Source organism: Oncorhynchus keta, chromosome 34 (genome assembly GCF_023373465.1).
Source record: "Oncorhynchus keta strain PuntledgeMale-10-30-2019 chromosome 34, Oket_V2, whole genome shotgun sequence".
Classification (NCBI taxonomy): domain Eukaryota; kingdom Metazoa; phylum Chordata; class Actinopteri; order Salmoniformes; family Salmonidae; genus Oncorhynchus; species Oncorhynchus keta.
Window position 1 is genome coordinate 2,182,016 of NC_068454.1, and position 23,987 is coordinate 2,206,002.

Below are 23,987 nucleotides of genomic sequence, written 5' to 3' on the forward strand. Positions count from 1 at the left end.
ATCCCCAATCAGAGACAACGATAGACAGCTGCTTCTGATTGGGAACCATACTCGGCCAAAAACAAAGAAACAGAAAACATAGAATTTCCCACCCGAGTCACACCCTGACCTAACCAAACAGAGAATAATAAGGATCTCTAAGGTCAGGGTGTGACAGTTCCAGGCTGTTTTATATTGATTAGTTTTCAAGGCTGTTTTAAATTGAGGTACAGAATTAATCTAGTTTTAAATTGAGGTACAGAATTAATCTAGTTTTATATTGAGGTACAGAGTTAAAGCTTCTGAGCTGCAAATAGCAGAAGAACTGAGACTGCACTGCCCTGCCCTGCCCTGCGCTGCCCTGCCTTGCCTTGCCCTGCCCTGCCCTGCCCTGCCTCTAGACCCAAACTGTTACAGACCTACACCCATCCTGCCCTGCCTCTCTAAAGTCTTTGAAAGCCAAGTTAATAAACAGATCACTGACCATTTCGATTCCCACCGTACCTTCTCCGCTGTGCAATCTGGTTTCCGAGCCGGTCACGGGGGAACCTCAGCCACGCTCAAGGTACTAAACGACATCATAACCACCAGTTCTTTATTTTCCAAGTGGGAGAGCCATTGGTTTCCCCAAATTAATCTTATTACCAGAAAAGTAACTGTAATTAACTGAAAAGTAAGTCATTAAATATCTGAATGAGCATTGGGACAGAGGCTAAACTCTGCTTGTTTCATAACCAAAGCAAATAAGAAGGGAGATTGAGGACACCCTTGTTTTGTGCCTCTACCTATGAGGAAGGGATGCAATACTGTGCCGTTTATAGGAACACCTGCTTGAGGGGCTGAGTAAATAAGTCTGACCCAGTCAGTGAGTGCCTCTCCAAAAGACAATTGTTGCAGTCTTAAAAAGATGGTACCACTCAATTCTATCAAATGTTGTTGATTTTTTTCCGGAGAGAGATCATCCCCTTTTTTTGACTTTAGCATACTGCAGTATTTCTAACAATCTCCAGGAAGAGTAGGACTGCCTATTTTGCACAAATCAGTTGGGTCTGGAACCACAATAGTGGGTATAATAGGATTTAGCCTCAAAGTTAATAACGAATCAGTGTCATCATTATCAATCACCTGAATAAACATCTGCAGCTGATAGTGCAGAATTATTACATTGCCAATTGAACCTCTGGTGGTTTGAATTGGAAATAAGGAAGCTGGAATGAAACTGGGTTGGGATTGGAGATATGGATAGACCCAATAGTACATTTCTGAACTAAATCAGTGGTAATCCGGGGAACCAGGAAGAAGTCAATCCTGCGGTTTATGCAGATTAGAATACCATGTATCATTTCTATTGGCAGGATTGAAAAGTCTCCACACATCCGTTAGACCAATCACATCAAACATTTGGTGTATAGTTTTTGACCTAGAGCCTATCTTTAGAGTAGTAGGCTTTGGTTGCTTGTCAAGATTCACACCGAGTCCAGCATTCCAATCACCACCAAAATAACAGCTATACTCCAAAACCAGATGTATTAATCTGGTGAAAAAGAGCCGTAGAATTTTGCTCTCTCACCATAAAGAGAGACATGTAGGAAAACCTAGCAAGCCTCATAATAATCAACTTTTTAATTTTTTTTTAATTTTTAATATTTCACCTTTATTTAAGTCAGTTAAGAACCATCTTATTTTCTTATCTTATTTAGAATGAATTATTTAGAATTTAGAACTTATTTAGAATTAATTATTTAGAATTTAGAACTTATTTAGAATGAATTATTTAGAATTTAGAACTTATTTAGAATTAATTATTTAGAATTTAGAACTTATTTAGAATGAATTATTTAGAATTTAGAACGTATTTAGAATGAATTATTTAGAATTTAGAACTTATTTAGAATGAATTATTATTATTACTACACAAACAGTCTGGATATAATACCTTTCAGCGGTAAAGTGTCTAGGATCAGGTCCCCCATGTTATTAATTAGGACGTTAAGGGGCAACACTGATCCTAGATCAGCACTCTAACTCTGAGACACTTTGTGAATACAGGCTCTGATTAAGTTCTAGATTCCCCAAGATGTATTTATTCTTTTTGTCCTGGTCCTTTGGTTTTGGCTAGATGGGGTACAGCTACGGACAGAAGTGACTTTAGCTCAAACTTCTACAGTTGTCCCCGAAGCGACTGGATCATGCAACTTTTGGTCAGTCGTTGTACTCCATCTAGCCAAAACTACACCGCCCTCTGGGACTCCCAATAATGGCCTGTTGTGATACAGCTTGGATAGAATATCTTTTAAGAGGCAGATTCTTGTGAATTTGTAAATCTCTCTATTATAGGAGGCTGAGAACATTTGTCCAACACAATCTTTCTTCAATGTTCGATGCTCCAAATCTGTGAAATGGTTCTCTTGGAGAATCGCTTTAAGCACCTTTTTCTTCTTTAGAAATGAAATAATGTTTGTTTGTTTTTTAACAGGAGAACGCCTCCCTTTTATGTTCGTAGATAATACTAGCCATCTAGATATGAAATGATTGAATAAATATTGAACTCTATATTCCCTTTTATTTTATCCATCTGATAGGAGTATGTACTTTTCACCAACATTTCCAGAGATATGTACTATATATTGTCTAATTGTCTTTATACAAACACTACAATTACAACCAACATAAAATACAAAAAAAAGAACTATACAAAACTTCAGTATGTGGTGAAAGAAAGGGAGACTATTGCTTACATTAGGTGATAAATTGCTTCGTGTTTGTTCTTAAGACGCTGCTCTGATCCAGCTTAACCTCACCCTCTCTTGTTGGACACAAATGCTATTGTCTGTCATTCTATCTGCTCACGCACAGATATCAAACTATTTCCATCTCTGTGTGTTCACCTCTCTGGTCGCTCTAGATTCTCCATTTACAGTTAACCTTATAACAGGTTGATGCTTGGGAGGATACTTTGGATGGCCCAATCCCACCTAGCATCAACCTAGCATCAACCATATGGCTAGCTTCCATATTAATGTTATTGTGTCTTTGAAGGCTAGCCATAGGCCTATCATAGCTCACATATATCACTCTGTTTTCTGGTGGGTTTTTCTGTTCTGAGCAAGTACTTCTTCTAGGGCTCATTTTGGTTGTTGTTTTGATCACTTCTGGGCCGGTTGTCACAAATTGTCTAGGATCAGGTCCCCCATGTTATTAATTAGGACGTTAAGGGGCAACACTGATCCTAGATCAGCACTCTAACTCTGAGACACTTTGTGAATACAGGCTCTGATGAAGTTCTAGATTCCCCTAGATGTATTTATGATTTTGTTCTGGTCTTTTGGTTTTGGCTAGATGGGGTACAGCTACGGACAGAAGTGACTCAAAATTCTACAGTTGTCCCCGAAGCGACTGGACCATGCAACTTTTGGTCAGTCGTTGTACTCCATCTAGCCAAAACCTGGCGTTTTTTTTTTCTTTGTGTCACTCTTCTTACTTGCTGTGCTTCCTGTTTCAGACTCACACTTCCAGGCCTTCACAGGCTGATCTGATTGGCCGTTGCCCGTCTGACCCCTGACCTCTGAGCCTGAGGTAAAGCCCAAACAAAACAGTCTCCTCCTCCATCATCAGCCCCTCCCACCTTCACTGTTGCGTCATCCATCCCATCCTGTCACCCCTAGAACACCACTAAACGCTGGGTCCCACCAGCAGCCCGTCTGCTTACTCTCCAAACCACGACCTACCCTGCGTTTTGCCCTCCGATACTCACCGTAGTAGAAGACCTGAGTAGTAGACCTCTGGTTATCACCAGAGAACATAGAGGATATAGAAGAGAACGTACAACTGATTTGTTTTTGCTGTGTTTACAGTAGGCTGTAGGGATGTTACTATAACCTATTCAACAGTGAGAATGGGTGAACCTTGGAGAGGGAGGCAGGATGAACAGATTGGGGGTAGATGTCGGGGTTTGATTACAGGATAGCTAGTAGCTAGTTAACCAAGGTTGAAGAGGATAGCTAGTAGCTAGTTAACCAAGGTTGAACAGGATAGCTAGTAGCTAGTTAACCAAGGTTGAACAGGATAGCTAGTAGCTAGTTAACCAAGGTTGAACAGGATAGCTAGTAGCTAGTTAACCGAGGATGAACAGGATAGCTAGTAGCTAGTTAACAGAGGATGAACAGGATAGCTAGTAACTAGTTATCCCAAGATTAACAGGATAGCTAGTAACTAGTTATCCCAAGATGAACAGGATAGCTAGTAGCTAGTTAACTGAAGATGAACAGAATAGCTAGTAGCTCGTTAACTGAAGATGAACAGAATAGCTAGTAGCTAGTTATCCCAAGATGAACAGGATAGCTACGAGCTAGTTAACCCAAGATGAACAGGATAGCGAGTAGCTAGTTAACTGAGGATGAACAGGATAGCTAGTAACTAGTTATCCCAAGATGAACAGGATAGCTAGTAGCTAGTTAACCGAGGATGAACAGGATAGCTAGTAGCTAGTTAACCCAAGATGAACAAGATAGCTAGTAGCTAGTTAACCGAGGATGAACAGATTGGGATAGATACGTATAGATGTAGACTAGAGAGAGGTGTGCTGTAACTCCCAGCAGCCTTTGCTGTGGCTCTAATGTTGCGTCCATATCCGTTTGCTCCCAACAGGTCAAAGGTCACATCTCCCAATGGTGCACCTTGTCTCTCAGCCCGCCCCTTTCAGCTTACTGTTGTCTGTCAGCCCACCCCCCCCTGGCGTACTGTACCAGCTGATCAACACTTTTCAAAGTTTTATTTGAAAAAGAAAAGTAAACTGACAAAAACAAATGTATGTACTTTGTATGTGTGAGTGTGTGTGTGTACATAGCTAAATTAAATAAAGACTCTTTGTAAAGTATTTTCAACCATAAGTAACTCATCCACATTAAATAATTAGCATTTTAACGTATCTTATAAGAGAAGTGTCCTGGAAAGCATTTTAAACCAGTTTCAATACCATGGAAATGTATGATAATAAAGTTATCTATATATGAATTGAAAGCTGATCAATTTGCCACACACCTTGAATGTTAGCCTGGTTGTACCAGACTGAAACTTTGAATGTTAGCCTGGTTGTACCAGACTGAAACTTTGAATGTTAGCCTGGTTGTACCAGACTGAAACTTTGAATGTTAGCCTGGTTGTACCAGACTGAAACTTTACACCGAGCACCGCCTCACATGAACAACACGTCATTGTATTACATATGAAAACACATGGTTATTTCTCCATTTCCAGCGACATCTGGTCTCCCTTTCAGGGACCAACCAGGACCAACCCTGCTCAGCTTCAGAGGTAAACCAACAGTGGGATGCAAGGTGCTATGTTGCTGAAGTGAATGTGCCAAAACTTGCAACTGGAGAAAAGGCAGCGTAAGCAAAGACCAGGGTAACATTACCCAAGACCAGGGTAACATTACCCAAGACCAGGGTAACATAACCCAAGACCAGGGTAACATTACCCAAGACCATGGTAACATAACCCAAGACCAGGGTAATATTACCCAAGACCAGGGTAATATTACCCAAGACTAGGGCAACATTACTCAATAGCAGGGTAACATTACCCAAGACCAGGGTAACATTACCAAAGACCAGGGCAACATTACCCAAGACCAGGGCAACATTACCAAAGACCAGGGCAACATTACCAAAGACCAGGGCAACATTACCTAAGACCAGGGCAACATTACCCAAGACCAGGGCAACATTACTAAAGACCAGGGCAACATTACCCAAGACCAGGGCAACATTACCAAAGACCAGGGCAACATTACCTAAGACCAGGGCAACATTACTAAAGACCAGGGCAACATTACCAAAGACCAGGGCAACATAACCCAAGACCAGGGCAACATTACTCAAGACCAGGGCAACATTACCAAAGACCAGGGCAACATTACCAAAGACCAGGGCAACATTACCTAAGACCAGGGCAACATTACCTAAGACCAGGGCAACATTACTAAAGACCAGGGCAACATTACCAAAGACCAGGGCAACATTACCTAAGACCAGGGCAACATTACCAAAGACCAGGGCAACATTACCTAAGACCAGGGCAACATTACTAAAGACCAGGGCAACATTACCTAAGACCAGGGCAACATTACCAAAGACCAGGGCAACATTACCAAAGACCAGGGCAACATTACCTAAGACCAGGGCAACATTACCAAAGACCAGGGCAACATTACCAAAGACCAGGGCAACATTACCAAAGACCAGGGTAACATTACCAAAGACCAGGGTAACATTACCAAAGACCAGGGCAACATAACCCAAGACCAGGGCAACATTACCAAAGACCAGGGCAACATTACCTAAGACCAGGGCAACATTACCAAAGACCAGGGCAACATTACCAAAGACCAGGGCAACATTACCTAAGACCAGGGCAACATTACCAAAGACCAGGGTAACATTACAAAGACCAGGGCAACATTACCAAAGACCAGGGCAACATTACCCAAGACCAGGGCAACATTACCAAAGACCAGGGCAACATTACCCAAGACCAGGGCAACATTACCAAAGACCAGGGCAACATTACCAAAGACCAGGGCAACATTACCAAAGACCAGGGCAACATTACCCAAGACCAGGGTAACATAACCAAAGACCAGGGTAACATTACCTAAGACCAGGGTAACATTACTAAAGACCAGGGTAACATTACCAAAGACCAGGGCAACATTACCTAAGACCAGGGCAACATTACCTAAGACCAGGGCAACATTACCAAAGACCAGGGCAACATTACCTAAGACCAGGGCAACATTACCAAAGATAGATATAATTGCAGGAAAGAGGTAGGCGTTTTTATTTAATTCCGTTCTTATTTAAAAAAGTATCACTGAAAACATTTATTTTGCATCGATCTATAATTAATTTGTGTTCTCATTTAAACATGATCTCCCTACCACAGTTTCAGTAAAAAGCTGAGGGATGCAGCTGGAGAAATGCAACCACTCTCAAATCCATTGATTATGCTATGAACGTAAGGACCGACCATCCATGAGATCAAAGTGATAGGTTTAACCCTGTTTTTAGGCTTTAAAGTGTTTGTTATCGTCTATGTTTTTACAAACACTGGAGTAATGTGGAGTTTTTAACATGTGAAACTACAATTTGCATAAGTGAAAACATGTTATTCTCCTCACATGTGAAAAGGTGGTGTTAACATGTGAACTCAACATTTAATTAGTGGCGTGTTGTGTCATGGATGACAAAATATTTACAAAAACAAACAAACCATAATAATAAAAAATATGTATCTTTCGTCTCTCTGTGTTTCATAATAATCTCACCGGAGAAAGCATCCTCGCGAGCGAAACAGTTCCCCCTCTGTCTCTCTACGTGTAGAGACCATCTATCTGATACGGTCTGGTCCAACCAAACGAGAAGGACATTGTTGCCGCCCGTAGCATTGAAGGCAAAGGGAAGCCAGCGAGCATCTGGCCTCCCTTCATCAAAAAAAGTATACAAAATTAGCCAATCAGCGTTGAGCTAAACTGAGCGCGCTCAACTGTGAATGGTCTTAGTGACCCTCCTCAAACAAGTGTGAAGGGAAGCCATCTTGGATTGGATCATATTTAGCTTACGTTGATTGGACTAAATTGTTTTTGGTATTTAGTTGTCACTGTATTAGACTAAGCGGAGATGATTTTACATTGAAATGGTGCTGGAATAGAGGAGGCAGCTCCTGTTTTCTTTGCGACCTGCGATAACTCTCTGTGGTTCTAAATCAATAGTTGTTTAGTGGTCCGAACGTGCTTGACCGTGCTGTAGGTCAGGTAACTGTCTGGTATTGTACATTAACTTGACCGTGCTGTAGGTCAGGTAACTGTCTGGTACTGTACATTAACTTAACCGTGCTGTAGGTCTGTCTGGTACTGTACATTAACTTAACCGTGCTGTAGGTCTGTCTGGTACTGTACATTAACTTAACCGTGCTGTAGGTCAGGTAACTGTCTGGTACTGTACATTAACTTGACCGTGCTGTAGGTCAGGTAACTGTCTGGTACTGTACATTAACTTAACCGTGCTGTAGGTCTGTCTGGTACTGTACATTAACTTAACCGTGCTGTAGGTCTGTCTGGTACTGTACATTAACTTGACCGTGCTGTAGGTCAGGTAACTGTCTGGTACTGTACATTAACTTAACCGTGCTGTAGGTCTGTCTGGTACTGTACATTAACTTAACCGTGCTGTAGGTCTGTCTGGTATTGTACATTAACTTGACCGTGCTGTAGGTCAGGTAACTGTCTGGTACTGTACATTAACTTGACCGTGCTGTAGGTCAGGTAACTGTCTGGTACTGTACATTAACTTGACCGTGCTGTAGGTCAGGTAACTGTCTGGTACTGTACATTAACTTGACCGTGCTGTAGGTCAGGTAACTGTCTGGTACTGTACATTAACTTGACCGTGCTGTAGGTCAGGTAACTGTCTGGTATTGTACATTAACTTGACCGTGCTGTAGGTCAGGTAACTGTCTGGTACTGTACATTAACTTGACCGTGCTGTAGGTCAGGTAACTGTCTGGTACTGTACATTAACTTGACCGTGCTGTAGATCAGGTAACTGTCTGGTACTGTACATTAACTTGACCGTGCTGTAGGTCTGTCTGGTATTGTACATTAACTTGACCGTGCTGTAGGTCTGTCTGGTACTGTACATTAACTTGACCGTGCTGTAGGTCAGGTAACTGTCTGGTACTGTACATTAACTTGACCGTGCTGTAGGTCTGTCTGGTACTGTACATTAACTTGACCGTGCTGTAGGTCTGTCTGGTATTGTACATTAACTTGACCATGCTGTAGGTCTGTCTGGTACTGTACATTAACTTGACCGTGCTGTAGGTCAGGTAACTGTCTGGTACTGTACATTAACTTGACCGTGCTGTAGGTCTGTCTGGTACTGTACATTAACTTGACCGTGCTGTAGGTCTGTCTGGTATTGTACATTAACTTGACCGTGCTGTAGGTCTGTCTGGTATTGTACATTAACTTGACCATGCTGTAGGTCTGTCTGGTACTGTACATTAACTTGACCGTGCTGTAGGTCTGTCTGGTATTGTACATTAACTTGACCATGCTGTAGGTCTGTCTGGTACTGTACATTAACTTGACCGTGCTGTAGGTCAGGTAACTGTCTGGTATTGTACATTAACTTGACCGTGCTGTAGGTCTGTCTGGTATTGTACATTAACTTGACCGTGCTGTAGGTCTGTCTGGTACTGTACATTAACTTGACCGTGCTGTAGGTCTGTCTGGTATTGTACATTAACTTGACCGTGCTGTAGGTCTGTCTGGTACTGTACATTAACTTGACCGTGCTGTAGGTCAGGTAACTGTCTGGTATTGTACATTAACTTGACCGTGCTGTAGGTCTGTCTGGTACTGTACATTAACTTGACCGTGCTGTAGGTCTGTCTGGTACTGTACATTAACTTGACCGTGCTGTAGGTCTGTCTGTTATTGTACATTAACTTGACCGTGCTGTAGGTCTGTCTGGTACTGTACATTAACTTGACCGTGCTGTAGGTCAGGTAACTGTCTGGTATTGTACATTAACTTGACCGTGCTGTAGGTCTGTCTGGTATTGTACATTAACTTGACCGTGCTGTAGGTCTGTCTGGTACTGTACATTAACTTGACCGTGCTGTAGGTCTGTCTGGTACTGTACATTAACTTGACCGTGCTGTAGGTCTGTCTGGTATTGTACATTAACTTGACCGTGCTGTAGGTCTGTCTGGTACTGTACATTAACTTGACCGTGCTGTAGGTCAGGTAACTGTCTGGTATTGTACATTAACTTGACCGTGCTGTAGGTCTGTCTGGTATTGTACATTAACTTGACCGTGCTGTAGGTCTGTCTGGTACTGTACATTAACTTGACCGTGCTGTAGGTCTGTCTGGTATTGTACATTAACTTGACCGTGCTGTAGGTCTGTCTGGTACTGTACATTAACTTGACCGTGCTGTAGGTCTGTCTGGTATTGTACATTAACTTGACCGTGCTGTAGGTCTGTCTGGTACTGTACATTAACTTGACCGTGCTGTAGGTCTGTCTGGTATTGTACATTAACTTGACCGTGCTGTAGGTCTGTCTGGTACTGTACATTAACTTGGCCGTGCTGTAGGTCAGGTAACTGTCTGGTATTGTACATTAACTTGACCGTGCTGTAGGTCTGTCTGGTATTGTACATTAACTTGACCGTGCTGTAGGTCTGTCTGGTACTGTACATTAACTTGACCGTGCTGTAGGTCTGTCTGGTATTGTACATTAACTTGACCGTGCTGTAGGTCTGTCTGGTACTGTACATTAACTTGACCGTGCTGTAGGTCTGTCTGGTACTGTACATTAACTTGACCGTGCTGTAGGTCTGTCTGGTATTGTACATTAACTTGACCGTGCTGTAGGTCTGTCTGGTACTGTACATTAACTTGACCGTGCTGTAGGTCTGTCTGGTACTGTACATTAACTTGACCGTGCTGTAGGTCTGTCTGGTATTGTACATTAACTTGACCGTGCTGTAGGTCTGTCTGGTACTGTACATTAACTTGACCGTGCTGTAGGTCAGGTAACTGTCTGGTATTGTACATTAACTTGACCGTGCTGTAGGTCTGTCTGGTATTGTACATTAACTTGACCGTGCTGTAGGTCTGTCTGGTACTGTACATTAACTTGACCGTGCTGTAGGTCTGTCTGGTATTGTACATTAACTTGACCGTGCTGTAGGTCTGTCTGGTACTGTACATTAACTTGACCGTGCTGTAGGTCTGTCTGGTATTGTACATTAACTTGACCGTGCTGTAGGTCTGTCTGGTACTGTACATTAACTTGACCGTGCTGTAGGTCTGTCTGGTATTGTACATTAACTTGACCGTGCTGTAGGTCTGTCTGGTACTGTACATTAACTTGACCGTGCTGTAGGTCTGTCTGGTATTGTACATTAACTTGACCGTGCTGTAGGCCTGTCTGGTACTGTACATTAACTTGACCGTGCTGTAGGTCTGTCTGGTATTGTACATTAACTTGACCGTGCTGTAGGTCTGTCTGGTACTGTACATTAACTTGACCGTGCTGTAGGTCTGTCTGGTACTGTACATTAACTTGACCGTGCTGTAGGTCTGTCTGGTACTGTACATTAACTTGACCGTGCTGTAGGTCTGTCTGGTATTGTACATTAACTTGACCGTGCTGTAGGTCTGTCTGGTATTGTACATTAACTTGACCGTGCTGTAGGTCTGTCTGGTACTGTACATTAACTTGACCGTGCTGTAGGTCTGTCTGGTATTGTACATTAACTTGACCGTGCTGTAGGTCTGTCTGGTACTGTACATTAACTTGGCCGTGCTGTAGGTCTGTCTGGTATTGTACATTAACTTGACCGTGCTGTAGGTCTGTCTGGTACTGTACATTAACTTGACCGTGCTGTAGGTCTGTCTGGTATTGTACATTAACTTGACCGTGCTGTAGGTCTGTCTGGTACTGTACATTAACTTGACCGTGCTGTAGGTCTGTCTGGTACTGTACATTAACTTGACCGTGCTGTAGGTCTGTCTGGTACTGTACATTAACTTGACCGTGCTGTAGGTCAGGTAACTGTCTGGTACTGTACATTAACTTGACCGTGCTGTAGGTCAGGTAACTGTCTGGTACTGTACATTAACTTGACCGTGCTGTAGGTCAGGTAACTGTCTGGTACTGTACATTAACTTAACCGTGCTGTAGGTCAGGTAACTGTCTGGTACTGTACATTAACTTGACCGTGCTGTAGATCAGGTAACTGTCTGGTATTGTACATTAACTTGACCGTGCTGTAGGTCAGGTAACTGTCTGGTATTGTACATTAACTTGACCGTGCTGTAGATCAGGTAACTGTCTGGTACTGTACATGCAATATGCTGTTGTGGACTTCACTGGACAGAAGTTGCCGGGTTTTGTTATAAAACAAAGGTGTGGTTGAATGAATTCTTATTGTCTCGGGCCTCTAATATATATCAGGGTCACAAGGCATATTTACATTTACGTCATTTAGCAGACGCTCTTATCCAGAGCGACTTACAAATTGGTGCATACACCTTATGACATCCAGTGGAACAGCCACTTTACAATAGTGCATCTAAATCTATTAAGGGGGGGTGAGAAGGATTATTCTATCCTATCCTAGGTATTCCTTAAAGAGGTGGGGTTTCAGGTGTCTCCGGAAGGTCGATTCAGGTTATAGAGAGAACAATGCAATTATCACCACACGTAGTTTGTTATATGGTTGTAATATGGGGGGAGGGGGCTTGGCCTCCCCAGGGATTTTACCCACGCACTGCTACCGAATTTAATACATGTTCAAATATGGTTTCAACATGTGAAATTCAAAAATTACCTGTCAGTATTATGGGATGTAGACATTGGTTCCGTATGGTTACCTGTCAGTATTATGGGATGTAGGGATGTAGACATTGGTTCCGTATGGTTACCTGTCAGTATTATGGGATGTAGGGATGTAGACATTGGTTCCTTATGGTTACCTGTCAGTATTATGGGATGTAGACATTGGTTCCTAATGGTTACCTGTCAGTATTATGGGATGTAGGGATGTAGACATTGGTTCCTTATGGTTACCTGTCAGTATTATGGGATGTAGACATTGGTTCCGTATGGTTACCTGTCAGTATTATGGGATGTAGGGATGTAGACATTGGTTCCGTATGGTTACCTGTCAGTATTATGGGATGTAGGGATGTAGACATTGGTTCCTTATGGTTACCTGTCAGTATTATGGGATGTAGACATTGGTTCCGTATGGTTACCTGTCAGTATTATGGGATGTAGGGATGTAGACATTGGTTCCGTATGGTTACCTGTCAGTATTATGGGATGTAGGGATGTAGACATTGGTTCCTTATGGTTACCTGTCAGTATTATGGGATGTAGACATTGGTTCCTAATGGTTACCTGTCAGTATTATGGGATGTAGACATTGGTTCCTAATGGTTACTAGTCAGTATTATGGGATGTGAATGGAAAAGAACACAGTCAGACCCCTCTATGCTGTTGCACCACATCACAATAGAGATTTAATTACATACATTGAGTGAAAAATATTTTTATAGTTGTTTTCTATGTGTTTGCTTACTTTAATAAACATATAATAAATCAGGTGAATTATTTACAATAAACACAGACGTTTTACGGTAACATTGAAGACACTAATTGATGTGATTCAGATGTGAGTGATTAGGTCGTCAGTGTACAGTAATAGTTGAATTACAAAATGAATATAAATAAATCATTGGGTTTAGAGTTAAACTTAGAGGTAAACGCCAGCCCCTTAGAGGTAAACGCCAGCCCCTTAGAGGTAAACGCCAGCCCCTTAGAGAAACTGGTGTAACGTATTGTACTCTAGCATGTCACTCACTTCATCCTCACCATAGTGAGGGTCTCTGTCTTCTTGCATAAACAAGCCACGGGCCTCATGCTGTTGTTATGTTATATGGATGGATACCTTCTAGAGTACAATGTGGTTTTAAACAACATCTCCATGACAACAGAACAGGAGGGTTCATGGTAATATAACATCTCCATGACAACAGAACAGGAGGGATCATGGTAATACAACATCACCATGACAACAGAATAGGAGGGTTCATGGTAATACAACATCTCCATGACAACAGAACAGGAGGGATCATGGTAATACAACATCTCCATGACAACAGAACAGGAGGGTTCATGGTAATACAACATCTCCATGACAACAGAACAGGAGGGATCGTGATAATACAACATCTCCATGACAACAGAACAGGAGGGTTCATGGTAATACAACATCTCCATGACAACAGAACAGGAGGGATCATGGTAATATAACATCACCATGACAACAGAACAGGAGGGATCGTGGTAATATAACATCACCATGACAACAGAACAGGAGGGATCATGGTAATATAACATCACCATGACAACAGAACAGGAGGGATCGTGGTAATTGTAATATCTCTAGTGAGACATGTCTGAGACTGAGAATCAGAGAAAGGAGAAATGTTACAGAATCAAGACACAGTATTTTAAGACCAAATCTCAATCTAAAATCGAATAACAAGACACTGTAAAGGGGTCCTACTGTACATTTAAAGTGTTTTTAACCTGAACGGAATCATCTCCAGGATTTTAAAATGTAATTTCATTATGAATGCATAATGATAGCAGCCTGGCCTCAGATCTGTTTGTTCGGTCTTGCTGACTACTATGGTCATTGGTGTAGTAGTAAAGGACTCTGGGAAATGTAGTTCCTCCCCGAAGGGTTAATAATGGCCATAGAAATAGAATTACTAGATCGTCAACAACCCGTCAGACCACAGCAGTGTGAATGGTACAATCATGGGGGACACTCAATATGGCCGTCGTTGGTATTATGATGCATAACTTTCATGGTCATTCTAGTTGTAAGGTTCTGGCACACGAGGTGGTGGACACATGGTTCACTGTGACAGAGCCTTCAGGATGGCATTGACCTCTTCTGCCACGGCAGTCAGTGCAAACTCAAACTGATCCTGGAGAGGGTGACAGAGAGGGAGGGAGACTGTCAGAGATACAAACGCACGCACACAGACAGATCATGCTGCTGCCATGAGATATATCGTTGAGAAGAGGTCATACCTTGGTGCGGACTAAGTTCGGTCTCTGATCCCGGATGTGTTCCAATGTCGCAGCAATATCAATCTCCTTCACGCCTGGAAACACACGTTACCGCGTTACGACACGGGGGAGAAAAAAAAAATCACATTCGCCAACAAGGAATCTCTGACTCGCAATACTATCCTGGTGTCTATCCAGGGATATAAACTACAAGGCCAGACTATCAAAGACGTCTGATAAGATCAAGATGTCTGACTCACCTTTAGCCATGCGATTGAGGACCATGTCAATAAGGATGTAGGTTCCCGTCCTGCCAGTGCCGTCACTGTACGAGACAGGAAATACCTGGTCAGATCACACAGCACGGCATAAAGACCGCAGAAATGGGATCTATAAATGAGAACCTGTTCTCAACTAGCCTACCCGGTTAAATCAAATCAAATCAAATTTTATTTGTCACATACACATGGTTAGCAGATGTTAATGCGAGTGTAGCGAAATGCTTGTGCTTCTAGTTCCGACAATGCAGTGATAACCAACAAGTAATCTAACTAAAAATTCCAAAACTACTGTCTTATACACCGTGTAAGGGGATAAGGAATATGTACATAAATAAAGGTGAAATAAAAATAACTAACTAAATAAATAAATATAGAACGGGTGTCCCTATTCAATGATGTCATAATGGGTGGAGAGGCAGCCGTTGTGTGTGTACACATTAGTTTTCCCGTCAAATTGTCAGGGTTAGAGGTTAGAGGTTCCAAGACCCTTTAAAAAAACGTTTTAAAAAATAAAAATAAAATCTAAATTGTAACATTATGTCATAAAGCGCACATTTTAAACTTACAAAAATAACATGTTTTCCAATATCAAAGGAGGTTAAAGAAACAATATATATATTTTAAGTGCCTATTAAGTGTAAAATAAAGTAACAGACGACTGTAATTTCATTTTAAATCAGCCAAAAATCCCCCCCGTGACAGAGGGAATGGACTCTTCTGTCTAATTGGGAATGGCAATTGAATGCCAGCTTCACACATTTTTTGGGGGGGGAAATTTGTTAAAACGTTTCTACGGGTAGTACTCAACCCGTTGTGTGTTTCCTCCACAAAGGACAAAGAGGCCAAAGGCTAAAACAAGAACCTGCTTTTACACTATGATTTGACTATTGGATGTTTTCTTTTGAAAATTTGTTTAAAAAAAAAAATTGTTTCACCATATTAAAATGAGAGTTCAGTTCACAAAACAGGGTTGATCTTAAAAAATGACGAACAGACGTAAATTAATCATCTTCAATAATTACTTTGCCAAAGCAACAACAATAAACTAGAGATTTACAATGATGATGACAACTTTGAGAAATTTTTTTTTGGGGGGTTTAAGTGGGTTAAAATCTTCTTGGAAGTCACAGAGGGACATGTCAAATGCTGAATTATTTGCACTTCGGGAAGTCTTCATTCATATTTACAATCAGATGTATTGTGGTCTATATTAAAAGAGCCCTTCATTTAATATAACCTGTTTGTTTTATTTTATTCAATATTGTTGCACAATTTCTACTTAAAATATCAAAAGGGATGCAAATGTCTGTTCTACCTGTTTGTGCTGCACAGCCAACTTCTACCTGTTTGTGCTGCACAGACAACTTCTACCTGTTTGTGCTGCACAGCCAACTTCTACCTGTTTGTGCTGCACAGCCAACTTCTACCTGTTTGTGCTGCACAGCCAACTTCTACCTATTTGTGCTGCACAGCCAACTTCTACCTATTTGTGCTGCACAGCCAACTTCTACCTATTTGTGCTGCACAGCCAACTTCTACCTATTTGTGCTGCACAGCCAACTTCTACCTATTTGTGCTGCACAGCCAACTTCTATGGCCCTTTGTCGATGAAGACACTGAGCTAAGTTTACCTGCAGTGGACGATGATGGGGCAGGATCGAGCTCTGTAGCACCTATTCACCTTCCTGTTGGAGGGAGACAGAGGACAGGAAGGGAGGAAGGGAGAGAGAGAGGGGTGGGTGGGTGGGAGAGAGGGGTGGGAGAGAGGGAGGGGTGGGTGGGTGGGAGAGACGGAGGGGTGGGAGGTAGAGAGGGGAGGGAGAGAGGGAGGGGTGGGAGAGAGGGAGGAGGGGGTGGGAGTGAGGGAGGGAGGGGGTGGGAGAGAGGGAGGGGTGGGTGGGCGGGAGAGACGGAGGGGTGGGTGGGAGAGAGGGAGGGGTGGGAGGTAGAGAGGGAGGGGGAGAGAGGGAGGGGTGGGAGAGAGGGGAGTGGGAGAGAGGGAGGGGGGGGTGGGAGAGAGGGAGGGGAGGGAGAGAGGGAGGGTTGGGAGAGAGGGAGGGGTGGGAGAGAGGGAGGGGGGGAGGGGAGGGAGAGAGGGAAGGTTGGGAGAGAGGGAGAGAGGGAGGGGAGGGAGAGAGGGAGGGAGAGGCATGGAGGGAGGAGGGATAGAGAATATATCATAAAATATAATTTTAGCTGACAAGTTTAAATTGGGTACTGCAGTACTGTGTTACATTTCTACTGTACTGATCTTAAACCACATACACAGAAACACAACATGCCCAACTCTGCCTGCCTAAAGGATAACAATTCAAGTCAGTTATAAAACAATAGTCTTTGAGGTTGAGGTTAGAGAAACTCAACCCTTCAGTGGACAGGACAGAAAGTGAGGGAGGAGTAGAGGAGGGAAGGAAGGAAGGAAGGATGGAAAAAAGGAAGGAAAGTTAGAAGGAAGGATGGATGGATGGATGGAAGGAAGGAAGGTAGGATGGATGGATGGAAGGAAGGATGGAAGGAAGGTTAGAAGGAAGGATGGATGGATGGATGGAAGGAAGGATGGAAGGAAGGTTAGAAGGAAGGAAGGATGGAAGGAAGGTTAGAAGGAAGGATGGATGGAAGGAAGGATGGAAGGAAGGTTAGAAGGAAGGAAGGAAGGAAGGTTAGAAGGAAGGAAGGATGGAAGGAAGGTTAGAAGGAAGGATGGATGGAAGGTTAGAAGGAAGGATGGAAGGAAGGAAGGAAAGATGGAAGGCAGGAAGGATGGAAGGAAGGAAGGAAGGAAGGAAAGAAGAAAGGGGGAGGAGACTGATGGACTGTCCGGCCAGCGTCGACTCCTGCTGCAGTCACACCTGCCAATAATCATTTTTGTGACTATGCAACTGGACCCAGACTACTAGCTGCAAATCACAAAAATGACACTGGGAGATGTGGGGACCCCAAGGGCCAATAGCTGACCACCGTCACAGAGAGAGAGGGACGGAGAGATATAGATGGTTGGAACGAGAGATGGCTAGAGGAAGAAAGGGACTATCAGGGAGGGACAACTAAAAATGAAGGCCAATATACAGTACACGGGTTTGATTAATCATGTCAGGGTCAAGGGTCAAGGAGGCGAGGTCATACAGGACCCTATGGGGCATCACTGGCCATATGATAGTGAAAAGGACATCACGCTGTTTGCTTAGCGAGTACCGCTTCCTCCCGATTCGGCTCATACCCGAGGCTCTAACCCTGGACCTCTGCCTTGCAAACAGACACGACCGCCCTCCCGAAGCTTCTTATCCTATTCGGCAGTGCAAGAGGAGACACCTGAGGCCGAGGAGTGAGTTTCACAGACCCCCATCTGCTACTAGGTTACAGCTACAGTATCATACACAGTAGAACCAGGGAAACATAGACCGGATAGGTGCAGTGAAATATACTGACACATAGACCAGATAGGTGCAGTGAAATATATTGACACATAGACCAGATAGGTACAGTGAAATATATTGACACATAGACCGGAGAGGTACAGTGAAATATATTGACACATAGACCAGATAGGTGCAGTGAAATATATTGACACATAGACCAGATAGGTACAGTGAAATATATTGACACATAGACCAGATAGGTGCAGTGAAATATATTGACACATAGACCAGATAGGTGCAGTGAAATATATTGACACATAGACCAGATAGGTGCAGTGAAATATATTGACACATAGACCAGATAGGTGCAGTGAAATATATTGTCACATAGACCAGATAGGTACAGTGAAATATATTGACACATAGACCAGATAGGTGCAGTGAAATATATTGACACATAGACCGGAGAGGTACAGTGAAATATATTGACACATAGACCAGATAGGTGCAGTGAAATATATTGACACATAGACCAGATAGGTGCAGTGAAATATATTGACACATAGACCAGATAGGTACAGTGAAATATATTGTCACATAGACCAGATAGGTGCAGTGAAATATATTGACACATAGACCAGATAGGTGCAGTGAAATATATTGACACATAGACCAGATAGGTACAGTGAAATATATTGACACATAGACCGGAGAGGTACAGTGAAATATATTGACACATAGACCAGATAGGTGCAGTGAAATATATTGACACATAGACCAGATAGGTGCAGTGAAATATATTGACACATAGACCAGATAGGTGCAGTGAAATATATTGACACATAGACCAGATAGGTGCAGTGAAATATATTGACACATAGACCAGATAGGTGCAGTGAAATATATTGACACATAGACCAGATAGGTGCAGTGAAATATATTGACACATAGACCAGATAGGTGCAGTGAAATATATTGACACATAGACCAGATAGGTACAGTGAAATATATTGACACATAGACCAGATAGGTGCAGTGAAATATATTGACACATAGACCAGATAGGTGCAGTGAAATATATTGACACATAGACCAGATAGGTGCAGTGAAATATATTGACACATAGACCAGATAGGTGCAGTGAAATATATTGACACATAGACCAGATAGGTGCAGTGAAATATATTGACACATAGACCAGATAGGTGCAGTGAAATATATTGACACATAGACCAGATAGGTGCAGTGAAATATATTGACACATAGACCAGATAGGTACAGTGAAATATATTGACACATAGACCAGATAGGTGCAGTGAAATATATTGACACATAGACCAGATAGGTACAGTGAAATATATTGACACATAGACCAGATAGGTGCAGTGAAATATATTGACACATAGACCAGATAGGTACAGTGAAATATATTGACACATAGACCAGATAGGTGCAGTGAAATATATTGACACATAGACCAGATAGGTGCAGTGAAATATATTGACACATAGACCAGATAGGTGCAGTGAAATATATTGACACATAGACCGGAGAGGTGCAGTGAAATATATTGACACATAGACCAGATAGGTGCAGTGAAATATATTGACACATAGACCAGATAGGTGCAGTGAAATATATTGACACATAGACCAGATAGGTACAGTGAAATATATTGACACATAGACCGGATAGGTACAGTGAAATATATTGACACATAGACCAGATAGGTGCAGTGAAATATATTGACACATAGACCAGATAGGTGCAGTGAAATATATTGACACATAGACCGGATAGGTGCAGTGAAATATATTGACACATAGACCAGATAGGTGCAGTGAAATATATTGACACATAGACCAGATAGGTACAGTGAAATATATTGACACATAGACCAGATAGGTACAGTGAAATATATTGACACATAGACCAGATAGGTGCAGTGAAATATATTGTTTTACAGGGTCAGGCATATAGTAGTATGGCGCACCTGGAGCAAATTAGGGTCAAGGTGTCTTGCTCAAGGACACATTGACAGAATTTTTCACCTTGACGGCTCGGATATTTATAATCAGCAACCTTTCAATTACTGGCCCAAAGCTCTAACCTCAAGGTTATTTGCAGTACCTGCGGAAGTCCAGCAGAGGGCGTGTGGAGGTAGGGATTCCGTTGGAGGGCCAGCTGAGCAGGTGGAACTGTGTCAAGGTACGAGTCTCCTGGGTCTGAACGTTCTTCAGGTAGAAACTACGAACCAGGAAGTCTTTACACCAGATGTGTTCAGAGACCAAATTCACCTGGTAGGGAATATCCATAGAGATATATAATACAAATTCACCTGGTAGGGAATATCCATAGAGATATATAATACAAATTCACCTGGTAGAAATGTTTTGCTCTGACCTGGGGACTGTGAAAAGACCCCTGTTGGCATGTCTGGTGGAGTAAGTGTTGGTGTCAGAGCTGTGTGTAAATTGACTATGTTAACAATTTGGGATTTTCAACACATTAATGTTTCTCTCCTCAACTCTTTGCCAAGAGAGACTGGCAGCATAGTATTTATATCAGCCCTCTGATTACAATGACGAGTAAGACATGCCGCTCTGTTCTGGACCAGCTGCAGATTAACTAGGTCTTTCTTAGCAGCACTCGACCACACGACTGGACAATAATCAAGATTAGACAAAACTAGAGCCTGCAGAACTTGCTTTGTGGAGTGTGGTGTCAAAAAAGCAGAGCAGATCTCTTTATTATGGACAGACCTCTCCCCATTTTTACAACCATTCAATCTATATGTTTTGACCATGACAGTTTACAATCTGAGGTAACGCCAAGTAATTCAGTTTCCTCAACATGTTCAACAGCCACAGAATTCATTACCAGATTCAGCTGAGGTCTAGAACTTAGGGAATGATTTGTACCAAATACAATGCTCTTAGGTTTAGAGATGTTCAGGACCAGTTTATTACTGGCCACCCATTCCAAAACAGACTGCAACTCTTTGTTAAGGGTTTCAGTGAGTTCATTAGCTGTGGTTGCTGTTGTGTATATGGTTGAATCTTCAAATACATGGACACGAAGGCTTTTTAAAATGCCAGTGGCAGGTCATTGGTAAAAATAGAAAAAAGTAGAGGGCCTAGAGAGCTGCCCTGTGGTACACCACACTTTACTTGTTCGACATCAGAGAGGCTTCCATTAAAGAAACCCCTTTGAGCTCTATTAGATAGATAGCACTGAATCCAGGATATGACAGAAGTTGAAAAGCCATAACACAAGTTCTCAACAACATAATATCAAAGGCTGCACTGAAATCTAACAGTTCAGCTCCTACAATCTTCTTATTATCAATTTCTTTCAACCTATCATCAGTCATTAGTGTCAGTGCAGTACATGTTGAGTGCCCCTTCTCTATAAGCATGCAAAGTATGTTGTTAATTTTTTAAACAGAGAAATAGCATTGTATTTGGTCAAACACAAAGAAAACTAAGAAGAACAATAATAAAAAAGATTAACACACACACACACACACACACACACACACACACACACACACACACACACACACACACACACACACACACACACACACACACACACACACACACACACACACACACACACACACACACACACAAGCTTGTGTCTATCCAGAGTCAAACCCCCTCACCTCGTAGATGTGGTAGAGGGAGGATCCCTCGTCAGGCCAGTAGCGAACACACTGAATCTCTCCATCCTCAACCAGGGCTGTCATCATCACTATCACTGTACAGCCATTCTCCCAGACTGTCTATAGAAAAACACAGCAGTTACAACAGCAGTGTACTATACCGGCACATTGTGAGATATCTGTGTCAAGTGTACTACTACACAAAAAATACACAGTATTGGTCACCTTTGACTACCACAGTCTTTAGTGTTAGCAATAATGTTTCCTCAGAGTACTGTGTGCCACTGACCTGCCAGAAGTCAGCGATGGTGTGTGTCACTGACCTGCCAGAAGTCAGCGATGGTGTGTTCCACTGACCTGCCAGAAGTCAGCGATGGTGTGTGCCACTGACCTGCCAGAAGTCAGCGATGGTGTGTGCCACTGACCTGCCAGAAGTCAGCGATGGTGTGTGCCACTGACCTGCCAGAAGTCAGCGATGGTGTGTGCCAGTGGTCCCTGGGTGGCGATGTAAGCAGGCAGTCGAGGGTCATGGTCAATCTGGGGTTTACAGAGAGAGAATAATAATGACATTTGTGACGTGTGACATTGTCCCGTGGTTGACACAAAGTCTACACCATCACCATCTCAAGAGTAGCAGTCAGAGATCTTACTATGGTGCTGGCGTTAATGTAGTCTTCCTTGGTGGAGTTGCTCTCTGCCTTCAATTTCACGCGGGAATGATCATCTGGAATAAAACAGATAGTAACAGACCAAGCTGTACAGGAGGATCAGAACAGATAGTAACAGACCAAGCTATACAGGAGGTACAGGACATAACAGATAATAACTGACCAAGCTATACAGGAGGTACAGGACATAACAGATAATAACTGACCAAGCTGTACAGGAGGATCAGAACAGATAATAACAGACCAAGCTGTACAGGAGGATCAGAACAGATAGTAACAGACCAAGCTGTACAGGAGGATCAGAACAGATAGTAACAGACCAAGCTGTACAGGAGGAACAGAACAGATAGTAACAGACCAAGCTGTACAGGAGGATCAGAACAGATAGTAACAGACCAAGCTGTACAGGAGGATCAGAACAGATAGTAACAGACCAAGCTGTACAGGAGGAACAGAACAGATAGTAACAGACCAAGCTGTACAGGAGGATCAGAACAGATAGTAACAGACCAAGCTGTACAGGAGGATCAGAACAGATAGTAACAGACCAAGCTGTACAGGAGGAACAGAACAGATAGTAACAGACCAAGCTGTACAGGAGGATCAGAACAGATAATAACAGACCAAGCTATACAGGAGGTACAGGACAGATAGTAACAGACCAAGCTGTACAGGAGGATCAGAACAGATAGTAACAGACCAAGCTGTACAGGAGGATCAGAACAGATAGTAACAGACCAAGCTGTACAGGAGGATCAGAACAGATAGTAACAGACCAAGCTGTACAGGAGGATCAGAACAGATAGTAACAGACCAAGCTGTACAGGAGGATCAGAACAGACAGTGACTGACCAAGCTGTACAGGAGGATCAGAACAGATAGTAACAGACCAAGCTGTACAGGAGGATCAGAACAGATAGTAACAGACCAAGCTGTACAGGAGGATAAGAACAGATAGTAACAGACCAAGCTGTACAGGAGGATCAGAACAGATAGTAACAGACCAAGCTGTACAGGAGGATCAGAACAGATAGTAACAGACCAAGCTGTACAGGAGGATCAGAACAGACAGTGACAGACCAAGCTGTACAGGAGGATCAGAACAGATAGTAACAGACCAAGCTGTACAGGAGGATCAGAACAGATAGTAACAGACCAAGCTGTACAGGAGGATCAGAACAGATAGTAACAGACCAAGCTGTACAGGAGGATCAGAACAGATAGTAACAGACCAAGCTGTACAGGAGGTGCAGAAATAAGATGCCAATCCAACACAGTTTAATTAACGGCCTGTGAAGAGCAATAGACTTTTAAAGGCATTTCCCCTGACATTCAGCTCTGAGATCACGTTTGCTGTAAACGCTACGGAT

At 42.6% G+C, this 23,987-nt stretch overlaps 2 protein-coding genes and 2 long non-coding RNA genes across 5 annotated transcripts in view; 2 read left to right on the forward strand and 2 right to left on the reverse strand.

The window, feature by feature from the left end:
- The first annotated feature begins 1,894 nt into the window (after positions 1-1,894).
- Positions 1,895-5,003, forward strand: LOC118378679 (uncharacterized). Its single transcript, XR_008089511.1, has 2 exons — positions 1,895-3,966; positions 4,137-5,003. It is a non-coding gene; the product is annotated as an uncharacterized LOC118378679 (long non-coding RNA).
- A 315-nt stretch (positions 5,004-5,318) lies between these two features.
- Positions 5,319-7,368, reverse strand: LOC127914843 (uncharacterized). Its single transcript, XM_052492589.1, has 6 exons — positions 7,307-7,368; positions 6,445-6,833; positions 6,131-6,382; positions 5,900-6,004; positions 5,585-5,773; positions 5,319-5,353 (listed from the first exon to the last, which is right to left on the reverse strand). Exons 1-6 carry the CDS (start codon positions 7,366-7,368, stop codon positions 5,319-5,321), a joined length of 1,032 nt encoding a protein of 343 aa, XP_052348549.1.
- Positions 7,369-13,053: 5,685 nt separating this feature from the next.
- Positions 13,054-23,987, reverse strand: part of LOC118378677 (receptor-type tyrosine-protein phosphatase-like N) — an 84,193-nt gene continuing 73,259 nt past the window's right edge. The window contains exons 16-23 of the mRNA XM_052492590.1: positions 22,600-22,673; positions 22,409-22,486; positions 21,950-22,069; positions 20,413-20,579; positions 16,558-16,611; positions 14,906-14,970; positions 14,667-14,740; positions 13,054-14,560 (exon numbers count right to left, since the gene is read on the reverse strand). Of these exons, the coding sequence (XP_052348550.1) occupies positions 14,489-14,560; positions 14,667-14,740; positions 14,906-14,970; positions 16,558-16,611; positions 20,413-20,579; positions 21,950-22,069; positions 22,409-22,486; positions 22,600-22,673 (704 nt within the window). The 3' untranslated portion in view covers positions 13,054-14,488. The remainder of the gene's footprint in view (positions 14,561-14,666; positions 14,741-14,905; positions 14,971-16,557; positions 16,612-20,412; positions 20,580-21,949; positions 22,070-22,408; positions 22,487-22,599; positions 22,674-23,987) is intronic.
- LOC127914936 (uncharacterized) lies at positions 18,449-19,952 on the forward strand. Of its 2 annotated transcripts, none has more exons than XR_008089512.1 (3): positions 18,449-18,682; positions 19,138-19,312; positions 19,558-19,952. It is a non-coding gene; the product is annotated as an uncharacterized LOC127914936 (long non-coding RNA). The 2 variants fall into 2 exon arrangements; XR_008089514.1 differs by lacking the exon at positions 19,138-19,312 and having other exon boundaries at positions 19,418-19,592; positions 19,628-19,952.